The sequence below is a fragment of the Culicoides brevitarsis genome, chromosome 1, assembly GCF_036172545.1.
Source record: "Culicoides brevitarsis isolate CSIRO-B50_1 chromosome 1, AGI_CSIRO_Cbre_v1, whole genome shotgun sequence".
NCBI classification, from domain to species: domain Eukaryota; kingdom Metazoa; phylum Arthropoda; class Insecta; order Diptera; family Ceratopogonidae; genus Culicoides; species Culicoides brevitarsis.
The window spans coordinates 11,812,037-11,833,133 of record NC_087085.1 but is presented as its reverse complement, the minus strand read 5'-3'; the positions used below and the strand labels follow the sequence as shown (position 1 = coordinate 11,833,133).

Genomic DNA, 21,097 nt, shown 5'->3' with positions numbered 1-21,097 from the left:
TTAAAGAAATGTCTTAATTTTCCTTAAAAATTGACTTTTTTCCCCATTTATAAATTTTTCACTAAAGTCGTTCCCCTTAAATAAAAATATTAGAGAGGTTTTAGTGTAACTATCCCTCCAGATCGTTGTGAAATTGTAAATAAGAACAAAAATTGCCGAAAATTAATTAAAAATTAGAAAAAATGAGCGACATTGTGTCCCAAATCGATGCAATTCTCGCCGAAAATCCCACACAAGAGATGTCGGAATGGTACAACCAAGGATTAAACCTAATCGAAAGTAAGTTTTCTCAACTGCGCACTGAATTTTTCTTAATTTCTTCCTTTTTTAGAACAAGCAAACAAAGAGGAAGAACTCAAAAAATGGTCAAAACGAGCAAAAAAAGAAATCGAGTCGCTAAAGAAAATTCTGCTCGAAAAAAATCAAAAAATCACAGAATTAGAAATTAATTTTAGTAAATTGTCTGCGGAACATGAATCCTTAAAGACTGAATATCAACAGTTGAAAGCCTCAATTCGTACTAAAGAATCGCCAAAATCACAAAAAAATCGCAGAAAAAGCTCTTCCAAGTCGCCAAACGAGAACAAAGAACCCGAAAAGTCAAAACGTCTCAAAGGCGATTGGATCGGAAAAACTTCTCCGCCGCTGATTGACAAACGTCGTTCATTAAGTCTCACAAAAGCATCAAAACTCAAGCAAACCCAACTGAATTTCAAACCTCCTCGCGATTCTGATGAAACATTTTGCTCAGAACTCGAAGATCTCACGCCGCCTTTGGAGGAACAAAATTTCCAAAAGAGCCCGAGTCGTTTTCGGTGCGATCAAAAGTCATGGAAAAAGTTGAAAGAAGTGAAAAAGGAAAAATTAGATGAGAAAAATCCTTTTGATTGCTTTCAACGTCCTGCAAAACCGCAAAAAGAAGAATCGCAAGGCATGAATACTGCCGTTCTTTTTCCCTCCGATGACTCTTGTGAGTCAGATTGTGTCTTGTTGCCAACGCAGAAGCCCGAAGTGATATCAATTAATGACACTGTGATTCAACCGTCGATTATGAGAACAAGTAGCAGTTCAGGTTTAATAGCTAAAAAGGAGGAAGATCCGGAAAATATTAAAACGCCATCGCCTCCGAAAAGAAAACTGGAATGGGTTCCCGGATTTTGCTCAAAATGTGTTGAGGTAAGATTTTAACTTTTTTTTTACAAATAATTTGAAAAATATAAACAAATTTCTCGAAAAATAGAAAAATAATTGCAATTTATCGTAAATTTTAATTCGAAATATGAAAAATTTGTTCTAAAATTGCTTCAAAAATAATTTAGAAAAAAAATAAGAATTCAAAAATAACAATTTTTGTATACTTTTGAAACCAAATTTCGTAAATGTCAATTCAAAAAATTTCCGTTAAAAAATCAAAGAAATTAAAAATTAGAAATATTATCAAAAAGTGTTATTTTTTCTTCAAAAATGATTAAAGAAACATTTAAATTTCAAATTTTTGCCCTTAATTTATAATTTTTCTCTCAAATTTCAAACCAAATTTCGTAAATGTCAATTTAAAAAATTTCCGTTAAAAATTTGAAAATCGCCTTTTTGCTAATTCAAACAAAAAATTTTGGTTTTTAAAATATTTTTTCCAATAAATTTTTAACTTTTTTTTTTAGTACTACAACGAAATCTTGCCAAATGGATTTGATAAGAACCATCCTAACGTAGTGCCTTGCTCACATGAACTGGGACGACGAGGAAGACCTGATACCCCCGAAGGTTTTTGGAATCCCATTTTCACGCCCACACAAAAATAAAATTTATGGTTAAATGCTTTATTGGTGATAAAAATTGGAGATATTCAAATAAATTTTTCTTAAAATAATTACAAATTGCCACGTTTTTCTTGTTCCAGCTCGATCGCCTCGAACAACGCCTTGAAATTGCCGGCGCCGAATCCCTGATGGTTGTGACGTTGAATGACTTCGAGGAAGAGTGTGGGACGATCTTGCATGTTTTTCGTGAAAATTTGCAACAAATATCCATTTTCGTCGTAATCGATCAAAATTTTCAACTTTTGCAACACATCAATGTCTTCCTTGATCTTAATGTTGCTCGTCTTCAAGCGTTCACGCAACATATCGTAATACGTATCGGGGATTGTGAGGAATTCCTGTCCTCTTGCTCGTAAGTTTTGAATGGCTCCGATGATGTCATGCGTGTTCAAAGCGATGTGTTGAACTCCGGCACCTCCGTAATATTCGACAAATTCCTCAATTTGGGACTTTTTCTTGCCGGGAGCAGGTTCGTTAATTGGCATCTTGATTGTTTCTTCGTAATTTGTCACGACAATCGACCGCAATGCCGAATATTCGGTATGGATTTGACTGTCATCGACGGACCAGAAACGATGGAATTGCAAAACTTGCTCGTACCACTTGGCGATCGACTCCATTTGCAAATCTGGTTGATTTCCGACGCAGTGATCGATGAAATCGAGTTTCGTGGGAGGCAAATGCTTCAAAAGGGGATCATCGTGCATTGGCGGTTTGAAGCCCGGTAAGAAAAGTCCCTTGTAGTTGTTGCGTTCGACAAAAGTGTGACACGTGTCTCCATACTAAAAGCGAAAAAATGATAAAAAAATCACAAAAAAAAAAAAAAAATTTTTTTTGAGACTCACCGTTTGCACAGTGGCAAAACGAACTTTTCCAAAAGCATCAGATTCCTCCCAAATTTCTTTGACAATTTTTCCGCCGCGTTTTCGGGCATGTGCAACAATCGAATCCAAGTCTTCTACCTCAAAGGCAACATCTTTTGCGCCATCTCCGTGTTTTATCAAATGCACGCCAATTTCATAGTTGTCGGGTTCGTAAGCGGAAACGAAGACAAAAACGATTTTATTTTGTTTGACGGCGTGTTTGGTGACTTTGCGACTTCCAGTTTCGAGTCCTTGGTAGGCGAATGGTTCGAAACCCATGCGAGTGCAGTAATAACTGGCAGCTTGCTTGGCATTGCTCACGTAGAAAGTGATGTGATCGAAGCAAACGAATTTTCCTGCTTCGGGCTGTTGAAAGAAAAAAAAATAAGTTAAGAGGTTTTTAGCTTGAATCGCGTTGATGTCTTTCTTACCTTGGGTCCTTTGTCAGTGTATGTTGTCTGAAAATGAAGAAAAAATGAAAAAAATTAATAAGATTTTATTTTAAAAAAGTAATTTTTGACTGTTGAAAGTGCAAAAAGTGTAAAAATTCGAAAAATATTTTAAAATTTCGTAAAAATATTTTTAAAAAATTATTAAAATTTTCTATATTTTTAAGCAAAAAAAAAAATTAAGACTTCAATATAATTTAAATAAAAAAATATTAACGAAATAAAAAATCATAACTTTTTTTAGAAATTTGAAAATAAAAAATAGAAAAAAAAAAATGAAAAACTTCGTAAAATTGTAATATTTTTTTTTATAAGTTTAAGGAAAAATAATTTTTAATACAAAAAGAAAAAAAGTAATAAAAAAATTAATTTTAAATTGAAAAATTAAAAAAAAAAAATAAAAAATTAAAAAAAAATTTAGAAAATTTTAAAAATTATTTTAACTGAAAAAGAAACTAATTAGTTAAAAATTAGTTTTTAATTATTAAAATTTATATATATTTTTATGGTTGAAAACTGACTGACGTTCTATTTATTTTTGAAAAATTAACATTTTAGACTCATTTTATAAATTTTCGCTAATTTTTAATACAATTTTATAAAAAATTTCAGTAAAAATATGAAATTTTAAGACAAAATTCTCAAAAAATTTACGTATTTCATTAAAAGTCATTACAAACTTTGATCAAATCAAACAAAAAATTCTAGAAATCATAAAATTTCTAATATCACGTTATCACTCGATTTTTGTCTATGATACCATGAGACCAAAAACTCATTAATTACCATCCGATATCCATTAATTTCTACTTTGTCTCTCAAAAAACTCGTTTTTTAATCGAATTTTAATGGATTAACGACACTTGCTTCTAGAAACTTTTCAAATTTTGACTCAAGTCACATGTTTTCTTAACGATAACGATCGCAAAATGCACTTTTAATCACTTTCTGTCTAATTATTTTTTTGTTTTTATAATTTTTACTCACCATTTTTGCCTTTTTTTCCTCAAAACTCTTGAAAAATAATTAAAAAATCGACTCTTTGGTCTATTCGGTTCAAATTTCAAACGTAAACTAATTGAAAACTTGTGTCTGCGCCTGGCTTTTATAGTTTTATGTTGCCATCAGAACAACTACCGGTAGAACAAGTTGCGTTGTTGTTGTTGTTTTTAACACTTTTTTCTCTGATTAATGCTCGGAATCCGATAAACAACAACAAATTTTTACTAGAATGATTTTTTTTTCGTGATATTAACTCCATGCAGTCGTCGTTGTCGTCTTAATTTCATTCAGATAATAAAATAAATTTAAATATTAATTAATGCCGAGGAGATAAACAAACTTGTTTATCCGCGAGCACGCGTGTGACGTTGCTAAACGAAGACGAAAGAGCTGAGTCGAGCCTCTAAGTAACTTTTTACGAGAGATTTTTGAAATGTTTTGAAAATATTGCATCATCTTTGCGGTGTCTGAAAGAGATGTGAGAAGCAGGTTTGTGTGTCAACGACCGGGGAATCCCTTTTGTTGTGTCTGCGATGTAAGTTTTATCAGTTTTCGCGAAAAATTGAGCGATTTTCGGGAAATTTCTGAAAATTTTTGCATAGTAACGCCTTGATTTTGATATTTTTTGAAATAATTCTCATAAATTCTTTATTTTTAGGTAAATTTTCAACATTTTTTCTAACGTTTATGGTAAATTTCTCGCTTTTTCAAGCGATTTTATAATAATAAAGTTCCTTTTCATAAAAATATATATATGAATAATACAATTTCGCATGGAATTTAGTTGTCGTTGATTATAAATGGAAATAATATGAAAGTTATATAAGACACACACATTGATTCTTTGTATCCAACTACAAAATTAGGTATAAACAGTGAGTTAGTGATCGTCGCCGTTCGCTTGGTAATTTTTCCTGCGGAGCGCTGCAAGTTTCAATCGTTCCATGTTGAGAGCTTGTTCCAATTCCAACACTTTTACTTGAACTTCCATCTCTCGCGTCTTCGCCTGATGCAAAGTGAGTCCCGTTAAGTCGTCTTGTTGCTCCTCGAGACGTGCGGTGCAGTCTTTAGCAACGGCAACTACTCCTCCCGTGGCTTGCGTGACATTTTTCGATGCTTGTCCAAGTGCTGTTAGGTTTGGGCTTTGACGTTGCGCCTTTACGCGACTTGCAACGACGAGCTGAGCTGTTGACGCGGCAATTTCCTGCGCAGCAACTACAAGATCGAAGTGATTTTTTACCTCGCCCGTGACAGTTTTGTTGGCGGCAGTGCTAAAAAAAATTTTTTTTGATGATTTTTGATCAAAAATTAATTAAGAAAAGGGACTTACACAAGGAAATTCGCTCCCTGTGCGACACTTTTGGCAGCAGAGATAAGTCCTTCGGTCCATTGATGATTTCTCTTGTAAAATTCCTTCGCGGATTGCGTTCCTTTGCCCAAAGAAATAATTTCTTCTTGTAAAATCCGTGATTTTTGCACGAGAATTCGAATACATTGCATCAAACTGGTACAAGCATCCAAGATTTTCTCATTGACTTCTAATTTGATGCCTGAATCTGAAGCTCTTGATTGCGACAACATATCGGCGATGCGTGAAGCTGCTTCCTCAATGGCTTTATCCATGCCCGCTAACTCTGATTCGACCATTTCCGCCAAAAGCTCCGTCGAGTCTGTCTTTTTGCTTAAATCTCCGATCATGTTTGTGACTTTTTCGAGTTTTTCCTTGACTTCGGTGATTTGGGAGGGAACGTTACTTGCTTCGCTTAACGTATGGAGTGATTTAAAGAGGTTCGTGATGCCTTTGTCAAGGTCTTTGATCTCTTCAGCGATGCCTTTGAATGAAAAAAACATGAATTAGTACGAAAATTTTTGAAAAAAAGTTCAAGCATTCTCTTCGGAAGGGTACGAGCATATACTACAGGATCTACTTACGCTCACCGCATTCAATGTCAGCCGAACTGGCGCAAATTGCCATGCCCTGAACATGCGCTGATGCCAATAAATGTCCTCCGAGGATGATTTTTCGCGCTAATGCTTCGACATTTGCACTCGAATCGGCTTGATAGTTGTTATGAACGAGCGAAAGTTTCGTCAGAACATCTTGAACTTCTTCCGCGATCATCAGGAAATAGCTCGGAGTGCCGCCAGCACGCGACATTTCGTTGTCATTGATCGATCTCATGGCAATTTTTTCGGATTCCTTCACGCAAGTCTCCAACAAAGCTCGTAAGGCGGCGTCTCCCTTGATGCGCGTGTCCTGCAGAACATTTTCAAGTGTTTTGTTTGTATCGATACTCAAATTTAACTTTTCTTCTAACTGCTCTTGTTGATGCAAAAGGTCTTGCAAGTCGAGTTCGAGTGTGGCTTTGTCATTGGAAAGACGATCGCACGTCGTCGATAGATTCTGTTGTTTGTGTGTGTCGTGCGTTGTGTGAGAAACGGTGCATGAAAGTGTAAGAAAAAGAAGAAAAATGAGTGCTTTGAGTCTAAAAGAACCTAATAGAAGAGAAAAATAATTTTAAAAAAATTACCTCCTTCTCTTTTTCCAATTCTTCAATTTTTTTCTTCAACTCTTCGACTTCTGCAGCTTTTCCTTGAATGTCATTCGTTGAAGTCGTCTCTAAATCGATCAAACATGCCGTTTTTTCCTTCAATTGGGACGCTAAAAGATCAATTTCAGATTGATTTTCGTTATGAAGTGCCTCTAATTTTTCCTTTTCTCGCGTTATTTCGATAATTTTTTGTTCGAATTCTGTCTGAAGGGCTTCTTTTTGGGCAATTTCTTGAGTTAATTGTTCATTTAACTCATTTTGAGACTTTTCACGATCAGAAATTTCTTTTTCGAATTTGGTTTGAAGTTCAGAATGTTCCATTTTTAGTCTTTCATGCTCACTCAAGATATCTAAAAACACAAAAAATCGTTAATTTTTGAAAAATAATTTTTTTTTAGAGTAAATTTAGAGACTTACAACTCATTCGTCATAACATGAGTGAAAGCATTTAATTAAAAAAAATTTAAATTTGTCGATAAAAACCCAAAAAATTCACTTACCATCTTTTTCCATGATCGAACAAAGCGATTCCTGATATTTATTGAAAATCGAATCCTTTTCTTCGCGCAACTGATCCAAGCTGATTTTGAGTTCTGCTACTTCAGCAGATCTTGCGGCTTCTAATTCCTCCGTTTTATTGCGTAAAATTTCATTTTCTGCCTTTAATTTTTCAATTTCTTCCGTGATGGCGGAACTCTGTTGGAGTTTTTCTTCAGCGCGGGTTTGGGAATGTTTCAGTTCTTCCAATTGACATCGCATTTCTTCCTTCGATTGATCTGCTTCGGTCATTTGTTTTGATGTTGCAGCGAGTTTTTTGGATACTTCTCCGTGCTGTGGATAAAGAAAAAGTAAAAAATTAAAATTTTTTAAAAATATTAAAGAAAAAAAGCAAAAAAATGGTGCAGCTAGCGTACGTTAAAGCGATCAAAGCAACTTTTTTTTTACCTTTACTTCGTTCGCTAGTTGCTTGTGCTACATATTTAATTGAAAATTTAACGAAAAATATTTTAAAAAAATTAAATAAAAATTAAATTTTAATTTTTTTGAATGAAAATCTTACTTGACGTAAAAGTTTAACATGCTCGTCACGGATTTGCGTATACATGGTTTTCAATTTCTGGAATTTTTCTTCTGTTGCTTTGGCACGTTCTTCTTCTTCATGAGCTTTTTCTATAAAGAAATTAAAGAAAAATATCATTTAATAGGAAAATTTCTCAAAATTATATTTTTAAAGGAGGAAATTTTTATAAAATTTTGATTTTTTGAAATTTTCTGTGAATAATTGAACTCAAAGATGAAAGTTTTTAGGAAATTTTGTCTTTTTAGGAGAAAAATTTAAATTCAACGATCTAAGATAAATAATTTTTAATTAAAAAATTAAATTTTTTTTAAATTTTTTTTTGTAAAAATAAAATAATAAATGGAATTAATTAAATGAATTAAATAAAAATAAATTTTCAAATTAAAATTTTTAATTTAAATTTTATTAATTAATTTTTTTTTACTTAGCTTCATAAAAATTAATTTTTTTAAATTTTCTTTAAATTAAAAATTTTTTTATGGAAAAAATTTTGAAAATTAAGAAAAAAAAATTTTTTTGAAATTGAGGCTTGAAAAAATTGAATTGTAAGTTTTTGAAAAATTTTTAATTTTTTTCACAAGATTTTCAAGAAAAAAAAAATTTTTTTGAAAATTACACAGAGAAAATATTAAGAGAGAAATTTTCAAAAAAAATTAAAGAAATAAATTTTAATGTTCAAGAAAATTTTCCAAAGGTTCTGAAAAAAAGAGAATAAAATTAAATAAAAAAATATAAAAAAAAATAAAAATAATGTTAAAAAAAAAATAAAATAAATAATTTGCTTCCTAAAGATAAACAAAATTTAGGCATTCCTTTTTCAACATAAATAAAATCTTATCTAAAAAAATAAACCATAAATGTTGACAAAAGTTGCACAGAACATGATGGACACAAATGTCGTCAGATATTCTTTAAGAAAAAATAAATAATTGTTTCTTGTCAATCATCATTTTTGCGTTTAGAATCTTATCTCACACTGTTGAACTCATACAAAAATTTCTTTACCCAACACCATTCTCATGTTACACTTCAATGGCAATTATCATACATAACGATGAGAGACTGTCTTTTGAGGAATCCATGTTGACTCATAAACACATAAGTATCGTGCAGAGCATTTCTTGCCATTTTCTTCTTTGTGTTTGTACTTAAAACAGACCACAACATCTTCTTCTTTAGTAACGGTGTGTCATAATTTTAGTCTAGATCAGTATTTTGCATCGTTCACTTCGCTTAAATCGCAGCAAAAATGTCTAAAACTACAATTTTCTTAACATTTTTGGCAATTTTTATTGTCATCGTCAACATTCAAGGCAACATTTTGTCATTCATGCCCTTGGACGACGACTTGGCGCATTCCTTTCAAGTCGAATGGGAAGACAAAGCGTTCATTTCACCCGGAGGTCGTTCCATGTCGCGATTTTTCCATGGAGACATGACTGTTCAAAAGTCCGGAGATCATCATTTGTTGGTACAATTCCAAAATGTCAACACGGATGGCTTCAAAATCAACGTCGCCGACTTTCAACGACATCCGTTCAAGCTTAAAGTTGAAAATCATAGCATTACTGAACTGGTTACAGGCGAAAATTGGTCCGTTTTTGATGTCAACCTCAAACGAGAAATCATGAATCGCTTTGTTTCGGATTTTGACAACTTGACACGACTCATCGACAGCAAAAATTGGAACGAGCAACGTTTATTCGAGCTTCCTCTTGGCATTTGTGAAGCTGATGTCAAAATTTCCCTCTTGGAAAAGGAAATAAAAATTTTTGCGAACGCCGTGAAGAGTCACTGCAACGTTACGGAGGTAATTAAGGAGCTCCCGCCAGGTTTTGACATCAATCGAGCGTTATCTGAAGACAGCGAAGGCGGAGTTCGTCTCACCGTGGATCGTGTCACGAAGAAATTCAAGGAATTGGAGATCATGGCAGACATGGAACTGTATTTGGAGTTCAAAAAATCTCGTTATACCGTCAAATCGCGCAATACTTTTGAATATTTGGGAAGTCAGGAGGCGAAAAATGTCGATTTTGGCGCAGAATTCGTGCATAACGCTGAAAAACTTGACAGTTATAAGAAATTAGCATAAGAAATTAATGTTTTTTGGAGTAAATAAGAACTTGCATTGTCAATAAAAATACTTTTTTTCAAGGTTGAGTTCATCCGAGTCATTGATAACGGTCGTATCGCGTGTGTTTTGTGTCCAGATTGAAATATTTTGCAGTGTTTCGTCCCTTTTTCTACAAGAAAGACGTGAAAAATGAATCTCCCGACAAAAATTCTTCTATTTTTTGTCATTATTTACCACTCAAATGCCTTTTTTGTCTTCGAATCCGGCAAAAATTACCTTTTCCATTACAAATCCGACACAAGCGGGACTAAAAACTGGATGACTTTGAACCAAACTATCGAATCTGATGTCGAAATTCGTAAAATCCACAACGACACACTCTTGGTACAGCTTAAAAACGTTAAAATCCTCGATGAAATCAACAAACCCACATCTGATGAGATCGCCGAGATGTCAAATCCCTTCTTTGTAGTCCTAAATGACACAAATTCCTTCAAAAAATTCCTCACAAAGGACAAAACATTCGTTTATTGTCTCAAAATCCAATATCGCGTCGTTGAAACGTTGCTCTCTGACATGTCGCGCTTCACAAAACTCGCAAAAATGGAAGAAACAAAAACAGTCAACGTTGAAAACATGGCATTCGGAAGTTGTTTGGCACGATTGAAGGTTGTACAAGGCAAAAATGAGACAAAAATAGGGGTAAAAGCGGAATATAAGGATTGTCAAGACGATGGAAAGGTAAATTTGGGTCAAATTTTCGACTTGTCACCAAATAGCACGACAGCAGCGATTGTAACTGTGACAAAAAAGTCAAAAGTGAGGAAGTTTAATACGTTGTCTGACATGATGACGTACAATATGGGAGGTATGCATTTGAAAATCAGAGCTGCGATGACCTATAAAGGCAAAAATTTGGTAGAAACGGATTCTTTCGAACGATTTGAGGACTTTTCGGTGAGTTTTTGAACGAAATTTTATCAAAAAATTAAAAAAAATATTTTTTTTCAGACAATTTATACGAAGGAAGAGTTGGAAGGATTCGTCAAACGCATCGATTAGTGAACAAAAAATGAATAAAAATTGACTTACGTTCAAGTGTAGGGGCAGTTTGTGCCCGCAACTCAAGTTCCTGCTTTTCAATTCGCATATTTGTCATTTCTTCCTTTGCCTGAGACAATTCCGATGCCAAGTTCGCGATGTGTTCTTCGATTTTCAACTGTTGTTCTCGTTGCTCGTGTGATGCCTTTTGAATGAATTTCCTGCAAAATTTTATCAAAACCTGAATTTACCGGAAATGACGCGTCAAAATGACTCAACTTACGTTTTCCGCTCGAGTTCCATCTGCAAATGTTGAATTAAATTATCCCGCTCCTGAATTAATTTCTCAAAGTCGATCGATGGCGTTGCACTTGCGGGCGGCGTTGGTCTCGGCGGAAGTTCAGGTTGTTGCGCAGGCGGAGGGGAATGTGAAACGGGCGCCACAAAGTTTGTGTCGACAAGATCTTCGACGACGGGCGATTCGTCGGGCATGACAACGACGGGCGCCGTGTAATTGCCAAAATCGCTTTGCATCAAAAAGTTTGGCGGGTTCTCAGGTAACTTTGGTACAGTAATTAAATTCTCGAAATACTGAAGGACACGTGTTTGGCTGTAAAACGACTTGAGTTGATGGAAAAGCGTGCGAAAACGATCGCGATGTCCCGTAAGAAGGTCTGCTGGTAAATTGTTATGGAGACGGAACATGATGCGAACGCAATGATCGTACAGCGGGTTGGAGTCCTGAATTAAGGGGATGAGAGGCGCAAGTCGACATTGCCCGGGCGGTGTCATGGAATTAACGCGTCCTTTTGTGATGGAATCGAAAACTAAAAGAGAAAAAATTTAAAAATTTGATTTTTTTTTCAAATTTTGGGTAAAAACTTACTCGTTGCCTGAAGAGCTACAATGTCATCCAAGTAATCAAACATCTCTGTGATGATGTCAAAACTAAAAAAAAAATTTTTAATAATTTCTCACAAAAGAAAAGCAAAAAACTTACTAAAAATTATTATCTCCCCCGCCAATCCGTTCGAGTTCCCCCCGTTTGAGCTGCAAATGCCCCGGAAACGCCGGATTCCGATCGTGAAACGTCAATTTGGTAACAATCAATTTGGTATAATGCTTAATGCAGATGCCATAACCGTCATTCAGGTGTCCCCATAACTTGCCGGCTTCAGTGAGCATGTGTCTGTGTCGCATCGAGTGCTGATTCACGAGCGGATGTCCTTCGCGCAACACTTTGTGCAGCAAATGACAGAATTTCCATGCTGTCAAACGATTTTCCTGCAACGGTTGTCGAATAGCGATCGCCCAAAACGCTTGTCCGCCCTTACTTTGATACGTTCCGATGATCGCGGCACGAATATGCTTCGGTTTTATCGGTTGTTCGCTACCGTTGACAGCTTTTTGTATGCTTATTGTCTAAAAAATATTAAAAAATTAATTTTTCTTGTTTTTTTAGGTAAAAAATGCAGTAAAAACTTACTAGATGATAATAATCTTTATCGTTCATCGCCATGGCTCGTCTTTAAATGCCGTGCATTGGTGATAATTAAATTTAAATCACTTTGAATACGCTGCCTTGAACACTAATTGATTTTTTTTCAGTGGTTGTTTATCTTATCTGCGTTGTTTTTATCAATTTCTGTCAAAGAAAAATAGAAAAAAGTCAGAAATAATCGAATTTAGTTCAATTATTCACGAATTTGAGTCATCAAATGACTTTTCAACACAAATTTATTGCACTTTCGTGTCGATTGACGACCGATGAACGATTGAACTTCCTTATTATGGCCTAACAATGCCATTTGGAGGTAACGGCACATGCGAACGTGATTCATCGACAATGAATTTCAGCGCCTAAGCAACTTTTATGTTTTCTTTAATACATTACGACTCAATTACGACACAATAATTTTAATTGTAATCTACTGTAGCACGAAATTGCGCGTTTTTTAATGAATATTGATCGATTTTTTTCAATTATTTTATTTTTTACCGGCTTTTTATAAAAATTTCTCGTGAATTTCATGAATTTTCTTAAAAAAATTAAAATTTTATTTTTTTTTTGTTTATTTTTTTCGTTCAAACAATGAGCAAGCTTGTCTGTGTCGAATAAAAAAACACAAAATATAAATAAAAAACATCAACACACCCAACACGAAAAAAAATTGCCGTCATGATACGTGGACTATATCGTACCGACTGACGGAATTATCGCGAAAAAATGAATGGAACGGTTGTTCGAACGATTATCAGTCGTCTTCCAGGTGTGAAATATGATTCAATAACATAAAAAAGTTGCATTTCTCGCAAAAAAAAAAAAAAATATTGTCACACTCTCAAACACCACGACGACTCCGCATACATCGAGACGATGACGACACAACTTGCTGATAAGAATTTCCTACGATAGACCGATGCCTCTGTCGCACTTTGCTCGCCTAGTACAAAAGCTTCATTTATTGAGGTGGTGGAAATACATTTTCAGTACATGGCAATGTAGAACTGGCGTGAAAGAGTGGGAAAGAATCGTTTGTCGTTGGCTGCATTGTCATCGTTGCATGCGATAAGAACTTTACTTGTGTGGGGCTGTCGTCGGTTTTCGTGGATGGAGAAAAATTCGAGCTATTTGCATGAAATTTTATAGGTGAGTTTTCTCCTAACTTGCGTTTTTTATGTAATTATGAAGAAAGTGATGAAAAGATGTAATTTTTTTAAAGATTTTCGCTTGAAAAGACGTTTTCATTAAAAGCTTCGTTGAATTGAATTAATTACTTTGAACGAGTGTTTTTAATGAATTTTAATGAAGTTTGAATTTTTTATGAGTTTGAATCATTTATAATTGACTAAATGATGCAAGTTTTTCTTTGTTTATTTAGTTTTTCTGTCCATAAAATATTTTTTGATAGAAGAAAATTTTATTAATTTTCAAAAAATTTGGAAAAATTAAATTTTTTATGACATTGAAAGATATTTTTGCACAAAAATTCTATTCACGTTTACAAAAATATATTTTTAAAATTTTTTTCTTTGCTTTTTTTCAAAATTTTGATCTGAAATGTCAATTAACAAAAATAAATAAAAAAATTTTTTAAAATTTTATTTTTTTTTTAATTTAAGTAAATCTATATTTTTTTTAATTTTTTAAATTGCAATAAATTTATAAAAATTATTAAAAACTAAATTAAATAATTAATTATAAAAAATCCAATTTAATGTTAAAAATTTTAAACAAATGAAAATTTAAAAAAAAAATGTTAACATAAATTCAAATAAATATAATGAAACCTAATAATTTTACAAAAATAAAAGTGTAATTTTTTAATTTTTTTAAACAAATTTTTAAATTAAATTAAATTTTAACTTTAGAAGGATGTAAAAAAAAATAAAAAAAAACCTTTGAAATATTCAAAATCATAAACAATTTTTTAATTTTTTTTTTAGATAATCATTACTTAATTAATAAAAATTATTTTTTTTTTCTTAATTATGTGCTTAAAGTTCCTTTATTTTCACTAAAAATTAATTATTTTTTTTAAATATTTTTTAGCAAAAAAGGTAAAATTTTTTAAATTTTAAATTAAAAAAAAAAAAAAAAATAAAAATTTCAGAACTTTTTCACTAAAATTTTCCAATTTCTATCACATAAATTTTAAAAACACAAAAAAAAATATTTTTAAAATAAATTTTCTCCTTTCTCCCTTCAATTCGTACTTCCTAAACCTACTTCTAGAATTTCTCACAGAACAATTGCCGGCAATTAAATACCCGCGTAAACCGCAATCTACGTGCTCTCAATTTACATCACTTACTGACTTACAAATTTCATCATCAGCATCGCACCCGCACCCGTACGTCGAAAGAAATTTATGAATGAACTCAAGTGTGCCGGCATCCATTCACACATACGAACAACAGAGGCAGACAAACTCGCACACTTAAAAAGCATGAGAAATCACTTTATTGTGAGCTTGTTTTGCTGCCTAACCTACCATAATATCTCTATTTGTGAAAAATAATTGCGGCTTAATCGCGTTTTATAACCAAATAAACACAAAATTGTGGTCATTCACACGGGATTTGAATTAAAACTTAATTAATTCACTAAATTTTTCACTTGTTTTTGCCACTTTCGCTCGAAAATGCATTGAATTCGTGACCCGTCAACGACTTCGTAACTTGTTTTTTGCTCGAAACACAATTTTTCTATTGATTCATTGAGTCGAATCGTGGTTGAATCAATGAATTCGGTCGATGCACTGATGTTTAGATCCGTTATTCGATACTTTTTAGCGTTATTAACGGGAACTTCTGTGCAGAGGTAGCAAAACAAAACAAAGGAACACTCCCACTCGCGACGAATTTCTCGATTTTTATGCGAATTTTGCCTGTTGCTGCCAAATTTTATCGAATTTCGTTTGACAAACGCGCAACGACAGATGGCAAACGGTGCGTGGGAGGCCATTCACTCATAATTTCGTCTGAATTTGCATCCGAAGACTTTCTGCACGTCACTTTTTGTACGTCACACACAAAAGTCGACCGGAAGTGCAATGGATTTGCAATAAAAAGGCGATTATTGATGATTTTTTGCTGCTTTTGCGTCTTTGTTGTTGTTCGCAACGAGCTAAAGTAACATCTAGATGAGTCACTTACACTTATTATTTATAATTCCACGGAAATTCATTCTTTACGAATTTAATTTTTTTCACTTTTTTACTTTAGAACTTGATTTATGAGGATTTTTCGAGTGTTCGAGGAAAAGTTTTTAACTTTACGTATCACAAAATGAGGGATTTTTGTCTAATTTCTAATAAAAAATGTATAAAACTTTAAATTTTTAACAGGAATCGAGAGTCAAATGCAATAAACTAATGAAAGTAAGTCATTCAATGAAAAATGTATTAGGGCGTCGTTCATTCACGACGTCGGAAAATTTTTAAAATTTTAAAAATTCTCTCCCAAATTATAAAATATTTTTGTAAATTTTGACTCAATTCGAAGTAATAATTTTAATAAAAATTTAAGTAAATGTTTAAAAATTTTTTAATTTTTTAGAAAAAATTTTTTGTTTTTTCATTCAATAGGGCAAAATTTTAAATTTAAAAATATTTTTTTTCTTTTAATTTTTTAAAAAGTTAAATTTTAATATTTTTTTTTAATATTTTTTTTTTCAAATTTTTTAGAAATATTTTACAATTTTTTTTTGAAATATTTTTTTTTTTAATGAAAAATTTTTTTTGTGAAATTTTTGACAATTCATGAAAACCAATTTGTTAAAATTTTTTTTTGTATGAAACAGTATTTCAAAAAATTCAAAAATTGTTTGTTTACTCAGACCAATAAATTTTTCAAATCTTTAAATTTTTTGTGAAATTTAAAAATTGCATTAATTTTCAACATTTTGAAATTTTTTGTAAATTTTTATCTTTAAATTGGAAAAATGGATAAATTTATTCGATAATTTTTTTTTCTAAAATTTATTTATTTTGTCGTGAAAAAAAAATAATTTTTTAAATTAAATTTTAGTTAGAAATTAAAAAAAATAAGAAAAATTAATTAAAAAAAAACTTGCAACGCCCTTAATGGATGAGACCCTCAAATGTTTTCATGAAAAAAAGCACTTCAAAAGTGCTTCTGAATGTAAATAACTTCATTTGTTGTCGAAATTCGAGACGTTCATTGGTTCAAATTCGACAAATGAGCGTGAACTAAGTACTCAAGTGGATCCAAAATGTCGTCGTGTGCAGAAAAATAAATTTAAAATCCATTTTTGGAGCAATTTTACGAAGAGTTGAGCTTCCAAATGTACTTCAATCGACAGCTGAACCCCAAAACTACACGAAAATAATCAAAAATTTGCACAGTAAGTGTTCTTTCAACCATTTTTACGATGTTATTGATTTTCTGTTTGCATTACAGACGACCTCGCACAGTTGCCAAGAATAAACAATGAGTGTTCACAACTTGGGCAAGAACACAATTGTGCCAATTCACAACAATAAACGTGCGGAAAGCACACATTCCGGTCGAAGTCGTCATCATCCGCGTCATCCACACCAAAATGGGTCTCCAAAGATGTCACTTTTCTCATGGTTGGAGTTTGAAAAGGCATCGCAAGTTGGTTCGATTGCCTCGGAACGTCCCACAAGTCAATTATCGAACTTTTCGGGGCTGTCGGGCGTCGATGAGTTCTTTGTCATCGGAAATGGAAATCGTGCAGAAACTGTTGACTCGGGAACTTATTCGCTGGATACGTTTCAACAACGAGCCAGTAGCACAGATTACCAAAAAATCATCACGGAACTCAATAAAGAGTTGCTCAGCGCTAAAACAGCAAATATCCAGCTGAAGTTCAAGTTGGATGAAACCGCAGCGTTGCACGAAATGGAATGGACTGAGAAGGTGCGTCGCTTATCGAACGAAAATCGGATCATTTTGGAGCAGAAAATGAACACGGATAAGGTCAATGAAGAGCTAAAGTCGCAATTGGCGTTGCTAAAAAGGAATCGAAGCACGGCTTGTGACGACAACGAAGTGAATGAACTCAAAATGAAGATTGAATTGCTCGAACATGATCGACAAAAGGACGAATTGGAGCTGTTTCAAAACAAAAATTTGATCGCTGACTTGCAAATTATGCTCGAAACGAAGGAAAAATCGAGTCAAAGCATCAAGGAGCAAATGATCGACATTCATGCCAAGAACCAAGATCTCGTTTTAAAGATCAAACGAATGGAAAATGAGACATCGACGATGATGAATGAGATTGAAATGCTCAAAAAGTCCGAAAGTTGGTACAAACACGAGCTGCACGAGTGTCAAAGCAAGAAATTAAAGTTGCAAGAGGACTTTATGACGTCAAAAAATGAACTTCAACTGGAGAAAAATAAAAATTCTCGCTTGTACGCCGAATTTACGCAACTTTTGCGCAATTGTGAGGACATTGAAGCAAAAGCAATTCGTGAAAAAGAGAGCATGATGCGAAAACTCGAGAATATTCAAGCAAATTTGGGTGCTTCGATGGATAAAAATCACTTGATCAACCACGTGAAGGACGTTTATGACAAACAAGCTGCCATGTTACAAGTTGACGAAGCGAAAAAGGAACTTTTTCACACGCAAAAGAAATGCGAACAGCAAGAAGCGCTCATCAAACAGATGGAACAGAAGCACAAAAGTTACGTTTCCAACGAAGCTTCTTTGCAAAAACAAATTTCCGAGTTAACTCAGCAAATTTCGTTACACGAATCGAAAACCAAAGAGCTCGAAGAGATAATTTCCGGTCTCGAAGGCCAACGCAACACGCTGACATTCCAAAATCAGGACCTCCGTGCCGAACATGAAAAGTTACTCGTGCATTACGAAGCCATGTCGAAGGAAAAATCCAAAATTGACGAAACTGTGTTGAAATTACGGGAAGATTGTGAGGTCATTATGTCACGTTTCGAGCACATCAGTCAAGAATTGGCGGAAAAAGAAGCTCTTGTGTCGTCGTTGACTTTTGAAAACAAACTTTTGCAGGAAAAATCCAAAGATGAGAACGCTTTGAAGAATCTGGTGACGGAAAATCAACTTTTGAAGAGCGATTTGTTGATGTGCGAGACAAAAGTTGCAAGTCAAAACGATGAAATTTCCCAATCGAAGCGAGAATTGAAGCAAAAAGATGCAGAAATCACCGAATTAAAGAATAAAATCGAAATCAAAAGACAAGAGATTGACTTATTGACCGAATCTAACCAACTTTCGAAGCAAGAAGTGTCACAAATGATCAATCAACTCCAAAGTACGTTCAACGAATTAAAATTAAAGAACGCCAAAATCAGTTCTTTGTTGGATATGAACCAAAGTATCGAAAAAGACTTCAAAGCGATGAAAACTGTAATGGACGACTTGCAAATTTCGTTGGAAAAAATCACAAAAGAACGAAATTGCTTGAGAGAGGAGCTCGGACAGGCTTATGATGTCATCGAAAAACACTCGGAGCAGCAAAAATTCAATGAAAAACCGAAAATTCAAGCAACAACAGTTGAAAAAGGTGTTTGTTGTGACTTCCTTTCGCACGAAATTGACAGTTTAAAAGCTGAAATCGAGATTATGAAGACGGATTACATTGAGAAATTATCTAAAAGTGAAAGTCAGTCGAAATGTTTGACCAAAAAGCTGAAGGAAGAGATGAAACAGAGGTATTTCGTGGAACAAAATGCGAATGACAAGAATGATTTGGCACTTTCGAATGCTGAACTGCAAGCAAAACTGGATTTATGTACAAATAAAAGTACAATTCTTGAAGCGAAATGCACAAATCTTCAAACTGAAGTCGATAAACTCGAGGATGAGCGTCTAAATCTCATCACGTACATGAAAGACAACAATTTATTGCAAGGAGACGATGTAATTCTCTCGTTAATTCATTTGAACGACCAAATTGGCATCTTGAACCAAAAAATCTTTGAGACCGAAGACGCTTTGAAGAAAACCAACGTTGAATTGTCGCACAAACAACACGATTTTATGACCCTGCAGAAGGAAAATGAATCCATTAAGGCACATCTCAAGTCAATTTCGAGCTCTGCTGCCTCCATCGCCAACTACGAGGCGCAACTAATCCAACTACAATCGGCAATCGATGCGAAAACTGCCGAAAATGAAACGCTAAACAAGGAATTGCTTTCCTTGCACAACCAAATCAAAAACATCACCGCTACATGTGATGAGCTGAAATTAAATCTCGTAACTGCGTCTAGTCAAAACATAGAATTAAGTGATACAATAAACGATTTGAAAAATCAACTACATTCCAACGGGCTGGAGATCCAACTGCTCGAAGAGAAATGCGAATCTTTCAAAAATATCGAGCGAAATTTGATCCAATCGAAGGATCAGCTTGTGCGCGAAATGCAACAGTTACGCAAAGAGCTTTCGCTTGAACATTCGGAAAAGTTAGATTTGCAAAAACTTACCACGGAACTCAAATTCGCGCTGAGTCAACTAATGGACTCTGCAGCTCCATCTACCGCTTCCATCACAAACGGTAAGGATAGTGCGCCATCTTCGCCCGGTAAAAGTTTGCCATCCATCACACGACGCACGGATTTCTCAAAGACCTTGGAGATCTTGGAGAAAAGTGCAAAGACAAAGTCGACATCCTTGGCGCCGTTACAAGAATGCGTCGACTCGTTGAAGCAAGAAATGGACATGCTGAATCGCATGATTCGCCAAAATAGTCAGATTCGAAATGAAATTACGGAAATGTCGTTGATGGATGAGCTGAGAGCCGTGTCGGAAAGATGAAATATGGTGCACTAAAGAGATGGTGAAAACTTCCCCCAAAAAAAGTATTAATTGCCAAATTTTACGTAGAAAAATTGTAGGTGCAAATTTTGCATACAAAACAGATCCAGAAGTAATTTTAGACAAAGACTGTTGCACTTTGAAAGATTCATAGCTTAGCTAAATCTGAAATTAGAAGAACCATATTTTACAAGTTAAACTTTTTAGGAGGAGATACCTTGCCATAAATTTCATCACCATTTCTAGTCTACTTTTGCTTTCCAAGGCACTAAAACTTTCAAGATCTCTTCGGAACTTGTCTTCGTTTGTCTATTTTTGTGTTTTTAACCGATTGGATTTGATTTTATTTGAACTTTAATTTCATAAAATTATTTTTACTCTTAAAAAACTTTGAAATTTTGATAAGATTTTAATTTTAAAGCATTTTGAGGTTATGTTTTGTTGTGATCTTAACAAAACATAACCTCAAAATGCTTTGAATTTAAGATCTTTATGTGATTTTTTAAGAGTTAAAAATAATTTTATGAACTTATCGTAAGTTTTAATGCACAAAACTCGTGTTCCTTGTTTTTTTGTCGTACTTTAGAGTTCCTTAGAGATCATCTCCACAGCCAAATGGAGTCGAATTTATAACTTAACCCCTATTTATAGTCAAAGAGAGTATTTAATATATATATTTCAAAGTATTTAAAAAGTTGTAAGATTGCATGCTTCTTATAAAAAGAGACAAATAAAGATATTCCTTATATAAAAATCAAAAACTATTCATTTCAATTCAATCAAAGCTTTAAAAAACTGTAAGTTGATGCCTTTTTGTTATTTTTAAAATATTCACGCACATGACTTAAAGTTAATTGTCTGAAATAATTGCATTATTCGGAGTCTGTAGAGCGCACTTTAACGCTGTCATGGATATCA

At 33.6% G+C, this 21,097-nt stretch overlaps 6 protein-coding genes across 10 annotated transcripts; 4 read left to right on the top strand and 2 right to left on the bottom strand.

Annotated features, from left to right (window-relative positions):
- Positions 1-120: 120 nt before the first annotated feature.
- LOC134826981 (neurofilament heavy polypeptide-like) lies at positions 121-1,802 on the top strand. Its single transcript, XM_063839497.1, has 3 exons — positions 121-279; positions 332-1,176; positions 1,662-1,802. The coding sequence occupies exons 1-3, from the start codon at positions 183-185 to the stop codon at positions 1,800-1,802; spliced, it is 1,083 nt and encodes a 360-aa protein (XP_063695567.1). The 5' UTR covers positions 121-182.
- Positions 1,803-1,804: 2 nt separating this feature from the next.
- Positions 1,805-4,191, bottom strand: LOC134826980 (4-hydroxyphenylpyruvate dioxygenase). Its single transcript, XM_063839496.1, has 4 exons — positions 4,120-4,191; positions 3,115-3,141; positions 2,666-3,049; positions 1,805-2,602 (listed from the first exon to the last, which is right to left on the bottom strand). The coding sequence occupies exons 1-4, from the start codon at positions 4,120-4,122 to the stop codon at positions 1,871-1,873; spliced, it is 1,146 nt and encodes a 381-aa protein (XP_063695566.1). The 5' UTR covers positions 4,123-4,191; the 3' UTR covers positions 1,805-1,870.
- Positions 4,192-4,776: 585 nt separating this feature from the next.
- Positions 4,777-15,668, bottom strand: LOC134836829 (huntingtin-interacting protein 1). Of its 5 annotated transcripts, none has more exons than XM_063852067.1 (13): positions 15,542-15,668; positions 12,369-12,527; positions 11,883-12,304; positions 11,769-11,830; positions 11,166-11,709; positions 10,934-11,103; positions 7,747-7,856; positions 7,632-7,658; positions 7,187-7,517; positions 6,666-7,036; positions 6,067-6,538; positions 5,465-5,966; positions 4,777-5,405 (listed from the first exon to the last, which is right to left on the bottom strand). In XM_063852067.1, the coding sequence occupies exons 2-13, from the start codon at positions 12,399-12,401 to the stop codon at positions 5,015-5,017; spliced, it is 3,435 nt and encodes a 1,144-aa protein (XP_063708137.1). In that variant the 5' UTR covers positions 12,402-12,527; positions 15,542-15,668; the 3' UTR covers positions 4,777-5,014. The 5 variants fall into 5 exon arrangements, with proteins under 5 accessions (XP_063708137.1, XP_063708136.1, XP_063708138.1 ...); XM_063852066.1 differs by lacking the exon at positions 15,542-15,668 and adding an exon at positions 13,038-13,147; XM_063852068.1 differs by lacking the exon at positions 15,542-15,668 and having other exon boundaries at positions 6,073-6,538; positions 12,369-12,664.
- On the top strand, positions 9,017-9,859 carry LOC134827983 (uncharacterized). The gene has a single exon (XM_063840905.1). The coding sequence runs from the start codon at positions 9,017-9,019 to the stop codon at positions 9,857-9,859; it is 843 nt and encodes a 280-aa protein (XP_063696975.1).
- Positions 10,019-10,948, top strand: LOC134836830 (uncharacterized). Its single transcript, XM_063852071.1, has 2 exons — positions 10,019-10,798; positions 10,853-10,948. The coding sequence occupies exons 1-2, from the start codon at positions 10,031-10,033 to the stop codon at positions 10,901-10,903; spliced, it is 819 nt and encodes a 272-aa protein (XP_063708141.1). The 5' UTR covers positions 10,019-10,030; the 3' UTR covers positions 10,904-10,948.
- A 934-nt stretch (positions 15,669-16,602) lies between the features above and the next one.
- LOC134837280 (putative leucine-rich repeat-containing protein DDB_G0290503) lies at positions 16,603-20,919 on the top strand. Its single transcript, XM_063852647.1, has 2 exons — positions 16,603-16,751; positions 16,808-20,919. Exon 2 carries the CDS (start codon positions 16,838-16,840, stop codon positions 20,177-20,179), a length of 3,342 nt encoding a protein of 1,113 aa, XP_063708717.1. The 5' UTR covers positions 16,603-16,751; positions 16,808-16,837; the 3' UTR covers positions 20,180-20,919.
- Positions 20,920-21,097: the final 178 nt, after the last annotated feature.

What these genes read in the sequence shown, in the direction of transcription:
- LOC134826981 (XM_063839497.1), top strand. Translation starts at nt 183, where the DNA reads ATGAGCGACATTGTGTCCCAAATCGATGCAATTCTCGCCGAAAATCCC. An exon ending in AGGATTAAACCTAATCGAAA is followed by an intron (nt 280 to 331) that starts GTAAGTTTTCTC and finishes TTCCTTTTTTAG; the next exon opens with AACAAGCAAACAAAGAGGAA. An exon ending in TTTGCTCAAAATGTGTTGAG is followed by an intron (nt 1,177 to 1,661) that starts GTAAGATTTTAA and finishes TTTTTTTTTTAG; the next exon opens with TACTACAACGAAATCTTGCC.
- LOC134826980 (XM_063839496.1), bottom strand. An exon ending in ACACTGACAAAGGACCCAAG is followed by an intron (nt 3,050 to 3,114) that starts GTAAGAAAGACA and finishes TTCTTTCAACAG; the next exon opens with CCCGAAGCAGGAAAATTCGT. An exon ending in GTTTTGCCACTGTGCAAACG is followed by an intron (nt 2,603 to 2,665) that starts GTGAGTCTCAAA and finishes TTTCGCTTTTAG; the next exon opens with TATGGAGACACGTGTCACAC.
- LOC134827983 (XM_063840905.1), top strand. Translation starts at nt 9,017, where the DNA reads ATGTCTAAAACTACAATTTTCTTAACATTTTTGGCAATTTTTATTGTC.
- LOC134836830 (XM_063852071.1), top strand. Translation starts at nt 10,031, where the DNA reads ATGAATCTCCCGACAAAAATTCTTCTATTTTTTGTCATTATTTACCAC. An exon ending in AACGATTTGAGGACTTTTCG is followed by an intron (nt 10,799 to 10,852) that starts GTGAGTTTTTGA and finishes ATTTTTTTTCAG; the next exon opens with ACAATTTATACGAAGGAAGA.
- LOC134836829 (XM_063852067.1), bottom strand. Translation starts at nt 12,401, where the DNA reads ATGGCGATGAACGATAAAGATTATTATCATCTA. An exon ending in AACTGCCCCTACACTTGAAC is followed by an intron (nt 7,857 to 10,933) that starts GTAAGTCAATTT and finishes ATTTCTTTATAG; the next exon opens with AAAAAGCTCATGAAGAAGAA. An exon ending in TTCGATCATGGAAAAAGATG is followed by an intron (nt 7,037 to 7,186) that starts GTAAGTGAATTT and finishes TTGTGTTTTTAG; the next exon opens with ATATCTTGAGTGAGCATGAA.
- LOC134837280 (XM_063852647.1), top strand. Translation starts at nt 16,838, where the DNA reads ATGAGTGTTCACAACTTGGGCAAGAACACAATTGTGCCAATTCACAAC.